Source organism: Glandiceps talaboti, chromosome 18, assembly GCF_964340395.1.
Source record: "Glandiceps talaboti chromosome 18, keGlaTala1.1, whole genome shotgun sequence".
Classification (NCBI taxonomy): domain Eukaryota; kingdom Metazoa; phylum Hemichordata; class Enteropneusta; family Spengelidae; genus Glandiceps; species Glandiceps talaboti.
Genome location: NC_135566.1, coordinates 22,549,644 through 22,567,946, shown reverse-complemented (window position 1 = coordinate 22,567,946; position 18,303 = coordinate 22,549,644). Strand labels below are relative to the sequence as shown.

Below are 18,303 nucleotides of genomic sequence, written 5' to 3'. Positions count from 1 at the left end.
TTTTAGGGAAACAAAAACCATGAATTATGCAAATGACTAATTAATGTTCATTGGATGCAGAGGAGGCTGGAAGGGTCTCGTGTGACACCCATGTGATCATTGCACAAGAGAGCATACGCTGATGACCTTTAGGTGAATACCTTATGCTTTTACAATTTTCTTACCATTGCGTTATTAGTCTCATTCAGACGATGAGTATTTTTTTACTGACCATTACCAGTACAATGCAACATAGTATCCAGTTTTTCCAGTTTTTATAGTATGTCTGAAACAAACATAAACTTTGGTACTCAACAAGTCAATGTTCTCGATATGTACAAAATTATATTTCTGTGTTTTCTTTTGTTACTTTTCTATTAATCCTTATGAATTTCATGGTTCTGCAGAAATACACCCTATACCCCGTTTTATAATGTGTATAAATTGTCACTTCTTTTTGTTGAGTTTGGATGTTTTCAAGAGGGCAGCCCATTGTGTGTGCATATATATTACACACAAAGCTGCTTGACTGTTGAGGGCTGTCCTACTCATGCCAGCCGGACATGTTTATTGACACTTTTGTGCCATGCAGTGATCATTAACACTATCAGCATTTGTTTTTGTATATTTAAAATTTTGTCCTTTTCACTCATTATGAAGACATTTTTCTGTTTATTTTCAGATTCCTCGCAAGACCAGAAAGATCTACGAAGCACGGTAGTGGACTTGCTGTGCACTTTCTTCAAGTTACATTTTGTCTCAAATAAAACCACCTCTGTGTTGACTTCTGTAATTTTGTCTTGTGTGAGAAAAAGACGTGAATGTAATTTAACGTAAACCTCTTTCCTACCATCTGAGGATAGCTATATGACTGATGTGGCCACATGGAAAAGACATTAACTTTCATCTTACAAACTTGTTTACAAAATTAATGTACAGCGATGTCGTGTATTACAAATTTGTATGATAGAACATTGAGACCTCCAAGGCCTATTTATGTCTATAAAGCTTTTAAATTAATATATTCAGAACACACTCAATACTAGTTTATATTTTGGGATTGTCATATTACGGATTAATGTAGTGAATATTTTCCCTTCAAATATTAAAATGATATAATGACGGTATCTACAAATCAAATGTTGCCATACCAGCTCGAATTAATATATATTATATCTCTGGCTCTGGTTTAGTAGCAGATGGCATTGGCCCTGTTTGTAAAAGATTTTTCTTAAATACTAATACCCTAGGTGAGGTCGTACATAGTAATATTTTGCAATACATACCAGTACATTATATTAACCAAAAATACCTCATCATACATTACCACAATTTATGTAGCCTGAGCACATTTTGCAAGAGCAAAACCATGCCGGATTAGAAATGCGAAACTAAGAGACTCGCACAATTTATGGCAATAGATAACTTGATAATACAAAGGCTGAAGTCTAGTTGTAGTTGTATTTATTTTTATCATATACCTATGCCCACATCAATCACTCCTTGTGACATTTAACATGAATATGGGATGTTAAACATAATGATATTCACATTAAACGTCATCAGAAAACACCTCTGATTGGACAAAACACATCAATTCTGAACATAAACAAACTTAAATAAAATGGCGGCTGATCGTCAACATGAAGTTAGGGATATCGCGTATGCCACAACACTGTGGAATTTTCAAAACAAGGAAATTTTGATGAAAATATCCATACCGAAATAATACTATTTATGATTGTAAATTCATAACACTGTACAGGTACATACATTTTGCAATGGTATCACGGGCACGACTGTAACGACTGTGTGAGAGCCATCCACTGACACACAGTGTGTACGCTACCCATACCACACTATCGTACTACTACAGTAGTTGCACTCGCAGTCGACCATCTAGTTTTACTAACATATTAAAGCATTTTACTGTAATACCAATATTGTATTTCAAAATAATTACAGAAAGTTATACCGAAATCTGATGAAAATTGAAGATCGTCGGAGCAGGTTGAGCAGGGTCAGCGAACTATGTGCATGTGAAAGTCAACTGATAATAGGTCACACGACACAATAAGCACACTGCCACTGCAGAGCAAACTGTGCTCTTTTTATTGTTTGTAATTTCCCTTTGAACTCCTGGGCATAGGCATATGATAAATCGGTTATTACCCGATATCACCTCTTCATTTGTTGCATCACTGTTCGTGATCACAGTGATAAGACGAAGGAAGAGGTGATATCAGGTAATAACCTCATAGTATTGAGCAAATGTTTGTATTTTGGAAGGTAGATGTATTTACATGTAAACATCTACTGTTTTAGTCAGCTAGACTATGTGAATAAAGTTGAGGTGGTACGACCAATTGCTGACCTCACGACACTGCAGTGAAATATACAACCTGCTTACGCGAGTTGCCTTCATTCTGGTGTCACTGTTACACACAATTGCAGGGTAATATCCAATTTACAAGTTACATGTTACTTGGAAATATCTCAAACATGTGTGAAATTGGGTGTAAACAGTGATTTAGTAGTTGAGCAAGTTGTGAGAAGCTCACCTGTTTACCTTGTCACATCACTTGTCAAATGAGGTCACCTTCGAGTAAGATCAAATCACCCATTTTCTACCGAAAATCTTCAACAGACTTTGTCTTTTTCTAACTATAACCATTTAAAGTATGCAAGAATCCATCTATTTTGCAAAATTTGTAAATTTTGGGCAAAACAACAAATGGGCAAAAATGGGTCAAGTATTCTTCACAAAATCGCCGAAAAATCAGTATTCCTATCAATAATTCCAAAATTGATTCTTGTAGCATGGAGGGAGAAATATCAATCAAGATTTTTGCATTTATAGTATCTAAAATGATACATTGTTGTGAGAGTTACGGCGAGTTGAAAATACCCCAAAATTTGGTTTGTGAGCACTGAACCAGCCACCATTTTAAATGTGCCACACTATCGAAATGTACACAATGGTGCCCACAGTGTAATGAGCTATCACAGTTGTTTTTTACCCATCATGCTCTACACCCCTTCCAGCCTCCTCTGATTGGATGTTTACCAAAATCTAGGCAGTTCTTGTGATTAGCATATGGAAGACGTGTATCAAGTGTCATTAGAATCGATGCAGCAGTTTTTGAGATATCATGTCCACAGACAGACAGACAGACAGACACACATACATGGACACGCGGACAGACAAAAGCATAATGTAACCTCCCCATACGGAAGGTAAAAATGACACCAAGTCACAATTACTTTGACCTTTGACTGGTAAGCTTTCAACTTTTGACCCAAGAAAAAATATGAATTATTGCATTGTGTAAATGATGGTATCCGTTGTGATTCACTAATTTCATCTTTAAAATTATTCTGCCCAGGACTTTTACCATTTAAAAATGCCCAAATTAGCAAATCAGATGTCACATTCTCTTCGTAAGCACTTCTAATAAAGTATATACACTCACAAATGACATTTATTTCATTTCCAGGGGAAGCACTATCTGTTCATTGAGCAATTGTCTCAGTTGTATCGACAGTTAGTGCCATTACCTATATGGTTTACATATCTTGTGGATGACACACTCTCACATTGGATTCTAGGATATTGTCTTGTCCTTATCTATATCCTAGCAAAGGTAAGGATTCATTCTATTAGATAACATTAAATAGGTGCAGAACTCGACTGGTGCCTTGACTTTGTGCCCAGAATGTCCTTCTTAGTTTGACACTTATTACTATAAAAACAACAGGTTACTGTATTTAGATGTGTTGGTATGCAGTCCACCCCATTGCATAATTTTGAGGGAAAAAATAGTTTTGTGTGTCAATCATGGTGTGGTTGACATCATACACATTGGCCCTGTAGATATGGTGTACATTGTAGTACAAGTCAACCTTTGGAGTGCAGAGTTCATCATATTCCACATCTGACATGTGAAAAATATCAGCATTCCCAATATCAAAGGTGATAGTGATGTATGCTAAATAAAATGTTTGCCATGGGATCTAGATCTGGATCTGAATACATAAAGAAGTATTGTCGGATTCGTTTAACTATTAAATGTGTATGTTGTCACATGTAAACTATCGATCACCTGTGTCCTGACATCACTTGTGAAATATATGTCACCTGATACGGCAAAGTTACATTGTTGCGATATATTTGCTGAATTCAAATTCAATATTCCACTAGCAGACCTTTTTAAGTAATAAAGTTTGATTTTGATGGAAACAACACTGTTTTTGTATAATCTATCAAGATATGGTAGTTCTAGGTTGATTTGAGTAAATTTAGAAAACAGTTCCGGGTCGTTTTCAGTCAGTACTGCTACATCATGATCACTTACTTAAAGTAACACATGGAATTTGAATATATGAGACATATAATAAACTCTTCTACCGGTATTTCCATAAACTAATGGTCCAAGGAGTAGACAAGACATAACCTTGATTTATATATAATAGTCAGATACAAGTATCAAGTATCATGATCCATATAAGGACAGATATAGTTGTACCATAGGTCTGAGATAACGGTTTGATTTGTTTGTTAGTCCCCGCGGACAAAGTCCGGAACGGGGACTTATGGATTGGGTTCCGTCTGTCCGACCGTCCGCCCGTCCGTCCGCAGCCGTTTCTTGGAGATGCCTGGACCGATTTTTTTCAAACTTGGTACAGGGGCAACATACTATGGCATACATATGCACGTCAATTTGTTTTATGATACGATCCAATATGGCCGCCTAGCAACCATTTTGTTTGCGAATTTTCCCTGTCTAAAGCCATAACTCAGACATGCTTGAACAGATCTCATTCAAAGTTGGCATTAGGACAGTGTTCTATGACATACATGTGCATATTCATTGTTGTTGTAATACGATCCAATATGGCCGCCTGGCAGCCATTTTGTTTGCGATTTTTCAATGTCCAAAGCCATAACTCAGACATGCTTGAACAGATCACATTCAAAGTTGGTATTAGGACAGTGTTCTATGGCATACATGTGCATATCCATTTTCGTCGTGATACGATCCCCCATACCTGACCAATCCTTTATTGTTGTAGGCATGTTCCATGTCCAACAAGCAGACACAACATATCTATTAAAGTCTGTTAGGTTCACAAGTGTTGTTGCGTGATCAGAGTAGTGATAATTCCTTAAAATCCAATCATAGCGGGGACTATGTCATTCTCAATGACTTGTCTATATTTAGATCTTGACTTAGTACTATTTTCTGTATTTAGATCTTGACTAGTACTATTTTCTATATTCAGATCTTGACTAGTACTATTTCTATATTTAGATCTTGACTAGTACTATTTTCTATATTTAGATCTTGACTAGTACTATTTTCTATATTCAGATCTTGACTAGTACTATTTCTATATTTAGATCTTGACTAGTACTATTTTCTATATTCAGATCTTGACTAGTACTATTTTCTATATTCAGATCTTGACTTAGTACTATTTTCTGTATTTAGATCTCGACTAGTACTATTTTCTATATTTAGATCTTGACTAGTACTATTTTCTATATTCAGATCTTGACTAGTACTATTTTCTATATTTAGATCTTGATTAGTACTATTTTCTATATTCAGATCTTGACTTAGTACTATTTTCTATACTTAGATCTTGACTAGTACTATTTTCTGTATTTCGATCTTGACTAGTACTATTTTCTGTATTTGGATCTTGACTAGTACTATTTTCTGTATTAGATCTTGACTAGTACTATTTTCTATATTTAGATCTTGACGTACTATTTTTTATATTTAGATCTTGACTAGTACTATTTTCTGTATTTGGATCTTGACTAGTACTATTTTCTGTATTCAGATATTGACTAGTACTATATTTTTGGTTTAGATCTTGACTAGCACTATTTTTTCTTCCAAAGGAAGTGATATATTAGTGGGTGAAAGTGTGTGTGTGTGTCTCTGTGTATCTGTCTGTGTCATTGTTTTCTCCATAATGGCTGGCTCAATTCAAACAAAATTTTGAAGATGTATTCTGTAGGATAATGGCAAGACCTGATTAGGTTTTGGTAAAAATCCTGTGAATATTAATGAGCAATAATACGTAATTAATGGTTTTCGGTAATTAGGCTATATCTCAAGAATGCACGCTTCAAATTCATTATAACTTGGTACATACATTTGCGATACCAAAGCGCACATGTCCTGATAATATTACTAATGTACCTTTTAGTTTTAATAAGTTATTGGCATATTTTCGGTAGGCCACTAAAGAGGAAAAATTAGTTTCTTGTAAGGAAATGTTGTCTAAAGTGGTGCGACGATGCAATTATTTTTTTACATTCTCAACAAATGTTAATCTACTTATCATTGCAGTTACTGTTCTTTTTATTTAGTACTTTACAGCAAGTGTGTATGTGGGGCAGATGTCATAGGCTAGTTCATGATTAGTTTTGCAGTTGTCACTGGTGGCAATTAATGTAGAGAGGGTTACTTTTGTGTTTTCCCTTTCATCTGCAGACTGAATTATCTGGACAAACATGAAAAAAAATTAACTTGGGAAGGGGGGTACTTAAGTAATGAGCGCTGACCAGAAAAAATTTTTGGGGGCCTTTAAAACTCTTTCTACGGTAAGTGCTATGCTACAACGTTCTATAAAGCTTCACATTACATGTTGTGGTTGGCCAGGAGATCACTAACAGCAATTGGCAAATAGCAATCAATGAGAAAAAAATAACTTATTGCATATGTTCTGTTGTATTCCAACAATTGTTTGTAGGAGCAACAATCTCAAAACTTTGCCCTTACGAAAGGCATTCAGTTTTAGACCTTGACTTAGTACTATTTTCTGTATTTAGATCTTTGTGAATTTCTTGAGTTATGAGTACTTTCTTGGTAGCAATCAAAACTCCATAGCCATCAGCCCTGTCCTCATTGGGAATGACTTCAGAACTGTGTACATGTACTTCAGACTTAAGCCAAGTTTCTGTACCACAGATTATATTTATTTTATTTATTTGTTTGTTTGATTGTTTGTTTGTTTGTAAATTATTTGTCACACATACACAAAAAAAAGAAAGACATTATGATACACAAATGATATTGCACATGTAAAAGGTACAAATGAAGTAACAAAGTATAAAGTAGTAATAAAAGTAGATTATTTAACTGTTTAAATGATAGTTGACTTGGGGTTTATAAAGGTCAGTACTCTAACAAGTTTCTTTAAGAGGAATGGTTGACTTTGGGTTTGTGGAGGGCAAAAGGTTATTATTCTAAGACGTTTCTTCAAGAGGAATTAAAGTAGAAGGGAATAAGTGCTCCTCCAAACTTCAAGACAATATGAAATATGGGGAAGGACAAAGGAGTTAAACAATAAAATCAGTACATGCTTTGAGGCAAAGTGTCTAAGTTTGGCAATTATTCCAATTTTGGGGCTGATTCTTTCACACGCATTTTTGATATGATGTTTCCATGTTAAGTGGCAGTCAAAGGTAATCCCTAAATGTGATACCTGTTCAGTCTGTTCAACTTCTTTAGAATTAATAAAAATGATATCAGGATACATACACATTATATGTCCTACATACCTAATATACAATAAACAGTCAAGTGTTTCTGGCCAAGGAGCACTATACTGTTTATTTTATATGTTCAAATGAAACTGCTTAATGTATCCTAATGAGCACATGTCCTGTGAACATACATATATTTGTACATATATACATACTACACATACACAGAGGCACGCATGCATGCATGTACATACATACATACATACATATATAAGTAATGTACACGTAGTTACATACATACAGATAATGTACACGTACTTTGTTAATAGCATGTGCATATATTGTTGTAGTTGACTTGAATATGCTTTGTGTACGATGTGTGAGTTGGACGTACAGTACTGAACTTCATCTTTATCTCAAAATTCCAGGCTAGAAATATTTATGGAAAATTGCATGAAGTGAAAAAAGCCTGGAAAAATCTCTTTACTGATGTTGTAAGTATGGACTTACTTTTAATGAATAAGAACATTTTACATATAAATATTCACAGTAAAATATTTGATCATTTTGATGATCCACTACTTCTAGTTCTAAACTCTAAAGAGTACAACTTGGAAGTTGTCTTGTTGCATTGGGTAATTACTATTTCTTAACAGTGGCTCATTGAAATCAAAAGTTATATCATTCTGTAAGCTTTACAGATATGTGCACTTTTGAGCCCCCAGACGTGGGTGCTATTACAATGGATTTTGTCCATCCGTGTGCGTCCATCCGTCCATAATAACTCATTTCTCAGACATGCAATATCTGATTTCTCTCAAACGTGGCACAAAAGGTGACATATCATGAGGGACATATGGATGGATATGTGGAACATATGCATGTCAATTTCTTTTTTGACATATGCAAATTTGACCAAATGGGGGCCATGTTTGCAGCTAAGAATCAATATTTACTGCATAACTCAAAAACTCTAATACATAGACACTCCATTCAAGTGTCTACCCCCATATGATCAAATGTGAGCTATCTTTGGCGACCTTAACCTTTGACATTGACCTTCAGGGCTTATTATCAAAATCAAGCCAATTCCTCCCTTTCATAGACACATTGTAGTAGTTGCAATTTCTTTTAAATCATATTTACAAGTAATATTGGAGAAAAGAAGTATACAAAACAAGCATTATTTTTGGTGCTCATGAAATTTTTAGCACAACTGAACTGAGATTCAGTAGTGCTATAGGCATGGTGAAATGTCTGTGTGTGCAGATGTAAAAAACGTCATATCTCAGGCTCTAAAAGTGCTATAATGTTAATCAAAGTATGTGTATATATGATTGGGGAGACGGGCAATTGATCATATGACCTTTCCGATCAAAGGTCAAAGTAATAGTGAAAATTCAAGGTCATCTTATTCTTTCTATATTTTTATTAAACCTCTGGTGGAAAGTTTTATATAACAAACATCAGGCATAGTTGTTATTGCTGAAAATCAGTCATAAAAATACCAAATGATATAGTCTTTCAGGAAAAATACAGTAAAAGCCTATTTGGAGATGCTTTATTACAAAATCCTGTTACCAAGATCTTAAGGTCCCCAAGTCCTATAGATTTGACCAAAGTGTCTGTACATGGGTTTTAGGGGATGGGCAACTCACTGAACACATAATCTATTTAATCCAAGGTCAAGGTCATAGCCAAAATTCAATGTCATGGTAATTTTATAGTTTTTATCAACAAATCACCGGAACATTACAATAATTACAATTAAAAGATAATGATATATGCTACAAAAAGGTCATAATAGAAAGATAATGGCAAAAAATATATAGGACATTGCTTTGAAATTACACAAATGAAATTACCAGGGCAACAAAGTAATGTTACCTCATCAACTGATTTGATACCTTGAATAATTCACAAATAGTTTAATGCTGTATATCTTGGTGTCTGAAAAAGCTATGAGTATATGATGCAATTGTCCTTAAATTGGTTTTGAGGGATGGACTACATATTGGTTACGTGATATTTAACATATAAGGTCAAACCTGAGTGCAGGCGTTTCAGGGGGGTCCATACAGTAGTAAGAAAATGTTTAATTCTGGCACATCACCACTGAGGAAGGTACATCACGAATCCTATCAGATGTTGTTGTAAAATTAATGTAACACATCAAACAATTTGAAATACACATGACACATAAAGATGCAAATGGAGAGACAAATAACATGAAACTAAAACAAATGGTAAAATATCCTAGTACTGGTTTAAAATGTGAATCGCAGATGGATAAAAGCTCTTTCTAAAAAGTTCTGATTTAGTTTTGATACTCCTGTACCGCCTACCCGAGGGTAACAGTTCAAAATGTGTATGTGCTGGATGACTTGAATCCTTAATGATGGATGTAGCTTTGCAAATGGATCTGGAATCATTTGATAGATTGATTGTAAGGATGGTGATTCTGTACCGATGATTCACTGTTCTGTCCGAATGACTCTCTCAAGTGTAACAACTCATCGTAGGTGATGTTGTTAAACCAGACTCCCTATGACAGTGTGGTAAAAAATGACTAAAGTACAACCACAACTCATTTCAAATTTAATAAACATCTCAGAAAATAAAGACACTGTTGTGCTTTCTTTACGAGGCGTTCAGTATTTGTTTGCCAAGACAGTTGATGTGAAAGATGAATACCCAGGAATTTGAAAATACTGACAATTTAACTTAATCTCTACCATGAATATCCCAATTGTCAATGTCTTACCAATAATGAAATAGCTTTAATATAAAATAAAATCACTTGGCAAAAGGTTGGTATTCATTCCACACAAAAGTCCTCATCAAAAATTTTTAAAATGTAACTAATCAGAAAGATGAATGATTTCTTGTGCATAATCCGTCTGAAATATCTGTAGTAAGAAATAAAATATGAAAACAACATCCTTTAATAGACTAAAATCGATGGACACCACAAATACTATCTAGAAGCAAGAGCTGGAGAAGCATTCAATTTGTCAAAATTCCTTTAACAGTATACATATAAAGACTCAAAATGCAATGTGACCACCTTTTATCTAAATTCGAGCCAATATGTATGGAATGTAGGAAAACCTTCATTTCTGTGTGATCTGTGTGTCAATAAAGTATGAGTAGCTATCTTTATAGTACTTGGTTGTACAGGCGTCATTCCTTTTCAGAACCCCTTTCCAGACAATTCCCTTACCCCATAGTAAGCTGACCCTAAATATGTTTTTGCTACAAAATTTATGACAGACTATATAATTTGCTATCTGATTTGCTATCTGATGTCTGCAGTAGTTTATAGCAAAAAGGCTATGTGGGTGTTTCGATAAAAGTGAAAAATTAAGGTGACCTTGTATTTAGACTATGACCTTGACCTTGGATCAAAAAGATCATGTGATAAGTGTGTTGCCCGTCCCCTAAAACCTATATGTAGACACTTGACACTTGCATCATATCCGGAGCACTTCGGTATGCTGCGATATTCAGTGGTGATCTTGATACCAGTTGTCTTGGTAACAGAAGTCTGTAATAAAAGCAGCTTAGTATATGCCTTTGTTGGATTATCCCGAAAGACTATATAATTTGCTATTTTCTGAGCGATTTTCATCTGTAAAGATTATGTCTGATGTTAGTTATAGGAAAAATTCTGACGGTATTTTAATAATTACAAAAAATTAAGATGACCTTGAATATTGACAGTGACCTTGACCTTAGATCAAAAGAATCATGTAATCAGTGAATTGCTTGTCCCCAAAACCCTATAGATATACAAACACTTGCATCATATCAATAGCACTTTCAGGTTAGTATATTAACATGTTGGTATAATTGGGATATTGACAGTAGTTGTCTTGGTAACAGTGTTTTGCTACAAAACAACTTCATATATACTTTTTTCGCATTTTTCTGTAAGATTGTATGTTTTGGCCATTTTCTGACCAACTTACAGCTTTACCAGTCATATCTAATGGAAGTATACAGAAACGTTTCTATGATTGTTTCGATAAAAGTGCAACAAATTAAGTTGACCTTGAATTTTGACTATGACCCTGAGCTTGAATTGAAAAGTTCATGTAATCATTGAATTCCCTGTCCCCTAATACCGGTATATATATAAACATACTTTAATCATGATTATAAAACTTCTGGGTCGCAAGATATGATGTTTTTAATGTTTTAGCATCCTTCAAAATAATGTCAATGTTACCATGGAAACTGTCTACTGTGAGTTTGCGCAAGAGAATCCAGAGGGGCAACATCAGTTTTCTGAATGCCGAGATGTTACTCTAACCAAATATACTGCCAAAATTTGTACTTCAAGCCGGGCAATTTTTTTCCAAAATTTTAGCCTTTGTGCCCTGACTAATCGCCCAGTAACTGTGTGTGTGTGTGTGTGTGTGTGTGTGTGTGTGTGTGTGTGTGTGTGTGTGTGTGTGTGTGTGTGTGTGTGTGTGTCACTGTGAATGAATTTAAAAAATAGGAGTATATTTATTTTATGTGTGTGTTATACCTAAATGTGTGTCAATTTGAGGTTTCCAAGTGGACATTGCAAAATAAGAGTTTGGTACACACAATAATCATTTCTATGATACTCACCTAGTGTTTTGAGGACAGGTCAAAGGTTTGCATAATATGAATGTCACTAATTGCATGAAGAAAACTCAAGTGTTATTAGAACGTTTATTACTTAATGTTTTGTTTATGCATAAATTATTAAATGCTGAAAAAAAGAATGACTACCAAATCTTCCCTGTTGACTACCAGTTTTAAAAAGTGGTAGTCAAAGTGACTACCAACTGAAAAAGTTAATTTTGACCCCTGTAAGTGAATAAATATTCAAACCAGATTTAAACTGAATAATGGCAAAATTAAGGGCAAAACCGTAGGTTTTTGGGCCTACACACTTTGTTGGAATGCAAACCTCTGAACTATAACTATTATACATGATGTACATACCACTTAATTGGAAAAATTAATTATTATATATGAAACTGTGAAGTTTGAAGCTTATATAGTTAACATATTGTCTAATTATAATAAAATCATTAATTATACAAATTAACCATTTAGCTTATAAGTTACACCATCAAGCTTTAAATGACAGATGCATGTCTTTAGCATAAATATGTACTAAATTATCTGTCAGTGAAATTTAAATTTTAAATCTAAAGATATTGCCCAATCATTCAAACGATTACTTATGGAAATTAGACATCAAAATTAAAAACTACGCAAGCATCTACATCAAAACGTATGATTTTTTATGGTTGATGAATGTATCAAGTAAATGAAATTATGAAAATTTTCCATTACAACTTAACTTCATCAACAAATTTCAAAGGACATATGCACTTTGTTATGTTTAACGTATGTACTAAATTATATTGAAATTGAAGTATGCAGTAATAAGATATTGCTTCATTAGTCAATTTCATTGTGGCGATAACGATTGTGATGCATATCTAAATTGTACTTAATGGATAGCAGGTTCAAGAATATGACCTACAATTATGTATGTATTTACTGTGAGCTGTTATGGTATCATGATGTTTCAAAGTTAAAATTAATTATACAAACATTATACACAGCATCATGACATTGGATTACCCTGACAATACAGTTATGCTGTATACAGTCACATAGGTTGCTTATTCGATAGCAAGATATGAATTTTTTTTAACTTCTTTCATTAACCTAACAAGGGGAAGAGATTTTAGTCAAACATTATGAATTGCAGGTTTAACAGTTCAAATATTTGTAATATTTGAACAAAAAATTTAATCTTTTTTGATAAAATTCCTTAATTTCAACTTACAATTCAACGTAATCTACTATGCAATATAAGTTATTTAAAACATATTTAAACTCTGAAATAGACTGCAAGTAATGGTTAATAGGGTCAATCATAATGAACTACAAAATAGTGGCGGCCATATTTGATTTATGCAAATTAGGCATTGTTCCACCACTTGGATTTTGGAGGACTTTTGATATGTTATTATGTAGACATTTCTGAGACATGTGGTGAAAAAATAAATTCTGTTGCAATTAGTGATGGGTTGACCCATTTTTAGTCCCCGCGGAAGAAGTCCGGAACGGGTTCCGTCCGTCCGTCCGTCCGTCCGTCCGTCCGCAGCCGTTTCTTGGAGATGCCTGTACCGATTTTTTTCAAACTTGGTACAGGGGCAACATGCTATGGCATACATATGCACATCAATTTGTTTTATGATACGATCCAATATGGCCGCCTAGCAGCCATTTTGTTTGCGAATTTTCCCTGTCTAAAGCCATAACTCAGACATGCTCAAACAGATCTCATTCAAAGGTGGTATTAGGACAGTGTTCTATGGCATATATGTGCATATTCATTGTTGTCATGATACGATCCAATATGGCCGCCTGGCAGCCATTTTGTTTGTGAATTTTCATGTCCAAAGCCATAACTTAGACATGCTTGAACAGATCTCATTCAAAGTTGGTATTAGGACAGTGTTCTATGACATACATGTGCATATCCATTTTCATTGTGATACGATCCAATATGGCTGCCTGGCAGCCATTTTGTTTGCAAATTTTCCATGTCCAAAGCCATAACTCAGACATGCTTGAACAGATCTCATTCAAAGTTGGTATTAGGACAGTGTTCTATGACATACATGTGCATATTCATTGTTGTTGTGATACGATCCAATATGGCTGCCTGGCAGCCACTTTGTTTGCAATTTTTCAATGTCCAAAGCCATAACTCAGACATGCTTGAACAGATCTCATTCAGAGTTGGTATTAGGACAGTGTTCTATGACATACATTTGCATATCCATTTTCATATTGATATGATCCCCCATACCCGACCAATCCTTTATTGTTGTAGGCATGTTCCATGTCCGACAAGCAGACACAACATATCTAAGTCTGTTTGATTTAGGTTCACAAGTGTTGTTGCATGATCAGAGTAGTGCTAATTCCTTAAAACCCAATCATAGCGGGGACTATGTCATTCTCAATGGCTTGTTTTGCATAAAATGACTGGACTAGACTGTCATTTTATACCTCCCTTACAGGAGATAAAAATGTATGCAAATATACCTAGCAACAGTGCCACGCCCATAGCAATGGCTAAATAATGGTTTATATTGCGAAGATGAAATCTGGAAATGGTAGGAAAATTAGTAAAAGATTCCAAAATTGTATGCCCATATGCTCAGCAATATTCCCAGCAACAAGACCACAGCCATAGCAACAGCCAACTATAGTTGTGCGACAATGGCATTGGCGGTATTTTAATTATGCAGGGGTTAAAAATTCCAGTAGTCCAAAGCATTGTACCAAATAATTTCACATCAAACTAGTAGTTTTAAAATAGTTGTGAAAATCTATTATGGATTACTAGTAATGACCACTGGAAAGCTAGACAAAGTATTATCATGACACATGGTTTAAAGCTTATCAGTGCTCCAAGATTACAGAGAATCTATTCATGCTGAATGGTAGTGAAATTTGGTGGGAATGTTTCTAGAGGTGTTATTCTGCAGACATTGTTTGAAATATATCAATATAATTGGCATGACCATGCCCTTAGCAACAGCCAAACAACAGTAAGGGTAGGAAAGTGAATAGACATTCAACAGGTATGTCTAGCAAGAAGACCAACGAGAAATTCCCCTCACCAAATTAAATGACACAGTCGTCGAAAGAATCACTGTTCAGAAACTTCTCAGGGTAATGATAAATAATACTTTTTCATGGTCAGATCATGTTGATTATATATACAGTAAAGCATCTAAACGGCTGTATTTTCTTACTCTACTCAAGAGATCAGGATTGAGTACTAAGCACTTATTGCTGTACTATACCTCAATTATACGACCAGTGGTAAAATACGCTTGTCCACTGTGGCATAATGCACTTACAAGTGATCAAGCACAACAAATTGAGATGGTACAAAAAAGAGCATTCCGGATTATTTTTCCTCAGACATATCCGGAATGTGTCCCTACCAATATCAAAACTCTAACGCAGAGGAGAGATACAATATGCCAATCATTTTTTGGGGGAAATATGCATTAGTAATTACAAATTAAATCAATCCAATCTCAACAAGGAAGACCTGTCACTCAAAAAATATAGTATTCTCAGATGTAGAACAGAACGATTCAAAAACAGTTTCATACCATACGCTTTGTACAATTACCAATGATGGCTTGGCAGAATGTTTTCGAGCTTGTATAGACCTTTTTAACAGTAATCAGTATATTTTTATGTCTTACCTTTCTTTAGCTTTGTAACCTTTCACTAGGAATCATTCTTAAACATTTTAGCCTTGATGTCTGTACTCTTTTAGTCAGTGTATTCCTGTGTATTTGCGATTTTAAATTGTATGATTTCAACCACCTCTTTGTGTTTGGTTGCAAAAAATAAAGTTAATAATAATCTTGGCTGAATATCAATTTAATTTTTTAAAAAAAGAAAAAAAGATGCCCATAGCAATAGTCAAATGATGTATATAGCAAAGAAGAAAATAGGGATAGGTAGGCAAGTGAATAAACATTTTGAAATATATGCAAATATGCCTAGCAACAAAACTACATCCATAGCAACAGTCAAATGATGGTGTTCGTGCAAAGATAAAATCCCGGATGGGTTAGATGTGGATAAATATTCTTGATGGGTAAAAATGTAGACACGTAAATCCCAGCAGCATGACCCTCCCATAGCAACAACCAAATGGTTTATATGGCAAAGCCAACAACAGTGGTAGTTAGGCAAGTAGATAAATATTCAAAACACTACATATCACCCAGCAACTAAGAGACTGTACATAGTAACACTAAAATGATGGATTGGTATATGGATAAACATTTTTTTAATTTTCACAAAAACGAAAAGTTAGGCTACAATGTCATTGACACAATTTGTTTAATTTCTTTTTGTTAGCATTATGGTAATCCACCAAGTAAGGAACAAATGTTGGCTGCGGGAAGTGCATGTCCTATATGCCAAGAAGATTTTGCCGATCCCATTATGTTACATGCATGCAAGGTGGGTTATCTTAATGTTGTATATTGTGTACTAGATACTAGTAATCCTGTAACTGTAGTGACATTTTCAGCAACATTACATCAGAGACTCTGTCCAGGATGCAATGGTTACAACTTCATGAGAGGTGACTTTATGATTTTAATATATATAATGTATGTCCTTTCTTTCAGCATATATTTTGTGAGGAATGTGTATCTATATGGTTTGACAGAGAAAGGACTTGTCCAATGTGTAGAGCTAAGATAGCTGAGGACCCGTCATGGAAAGATGGTGCTACTGCAGTCTACATACAACTCTATTGAAGTTACAGTGCACAAAGATTGTACAATGTACTTTCTCAAATATTCTTTGATGAGATTCTGTGGAAAAAATAGTTTTACAACATTCATCCCCACAATATTTGACACGTTAGTGGGTTACAAAATGGAAATCTCTGCTTCCTCAACATTCATCCCCACAATATTTGACACGTTAGTGGGTTACAAAATGGAAATCTCTGCTTCCTCAACATTTCTGTGGAAAAAATATCAGGATTGGTGTTATTTGATTATTCAATACCTTACTAAGCCAAAGGATGTGCTAACTTGAATGTGATTCAGACAATGAAAGAAGTGAAACGTTTCAACTACTATATCATACACAAGCCATGGTATTGTCTTTGAACAGAAAATATGAATTGTATACCTTGGTGGTTATACATGTATGTCATGAAAACCTGTGTCGACATCACTGGTTCTGTGATGCTCAAAATATAAGTTAGAACATTCCAACCATAATTTATTTTCCCACTTGTTCATAAAATTGTGGATACAGAGGTATAATAATATTGTTCTCCAACATTTGTCTTAATTCAATTGGAGCATACTCATAATTATAATGGTGTTTTGTCACTACAATGTACTTGAGTCATCTAGTGACTTATAGTGTTTTCTCACTATGGTGGCACTTCCAAAGTATATATGATAAAATCAATGCTGGATCTACAAACCAGAGCACCCCAAATAATCATAACTGACTGTGAAGCACATGAAAAGGGAATGCTGCCACCAACTTTGTCTTTAAGTTTCATTAGCTATTTACAAACAGATGTATAATATATACAGTACTTCTTTGAATTGTATCAATAATGTTATGAAAAAACATGCAATTAATTCCTGTAGATCCTAACTGACTAAATAAATGAAAACTGGCATTTGTCTATCAATATTTAGCATAGCTCAAGTTGAGTTTGGACAAAATATACGTCTGTATTTAGTTATTCATTTGTAAGAGTCTGATTTCCTACATTGTTCCAAAGTCCTGGAAACTCTAGGAAAATGAAATTTATGACATGATGTGCCAATAAATATCCAAATATCCATTTAGTAATAAGTAAAATTTCAATTGTGATACATCATTTTATAAATTTGCATAAATTGGTATACTGTCAAACGATCCCTTACAATGACAGTCTTTGGTAAGGTATACTGTCAAACAATCCCTTACAATGACAGTCCTTTGGTAAGGTATACTGTCAAACAATCCCTTACAATGACAGTCCTTTGGTAAGGTATACTGTCAAACAATCCCTCACAATGGCAGTCCTTTGGTAAGGTATACTGTCAAACAATCCCTTACAATGACAGTCCTTTGGTAAGGTATACTGTCAAACAATCCCTTACAATGACAGTCCTTTGGTAAGGTATACTGTCAAACAATCCCTTACAATGACAGTCCTTTGGTAAGGTAATACTGTCAAACAATTCCTCACAATGACA

General features: G+C 34.5%; 1 protein-coding gene across 1 annotated transcript in view; it reads left to right on the top strand.

The window, feature by feature from the left end:
* The window catches only part of LOC144449206 (RING finger and transmembrane domain-containing protein 2-like), a 40,617-nt gene extending 22,886 nt beyond the window's left edge, over nucleotides 1–17,731 (top strand). Inside the window, exons 5-8 of the mRNA XM_078139713.1 lie at nucleotides 3,477–3,623; nucleotides 7,912–7,977; nucleotides 16,442–16,546; nucleotides 16,717–17,731. Coding sequence (XP_077995839.1) covers nucleotides 3,477–3,623; nucleotides 7,912–7,977; nucleotides 16,442–16,546; nucleotides 16,717–16,848 — 450 coding nt within the window. The 3' untranslated portion in view covers nucleotides 16,849–17,731. The remainder of the gene's footprint in view (nucleotides 1–3,476; nucleotides 3,624–7,911; nucleotides 7,978–16,441; nucleotides 16,547–16,716) is intronic.
* The last annotated feature ends 572 nt before the right edge of the window (nucleotides 17,732–18,303 follow it).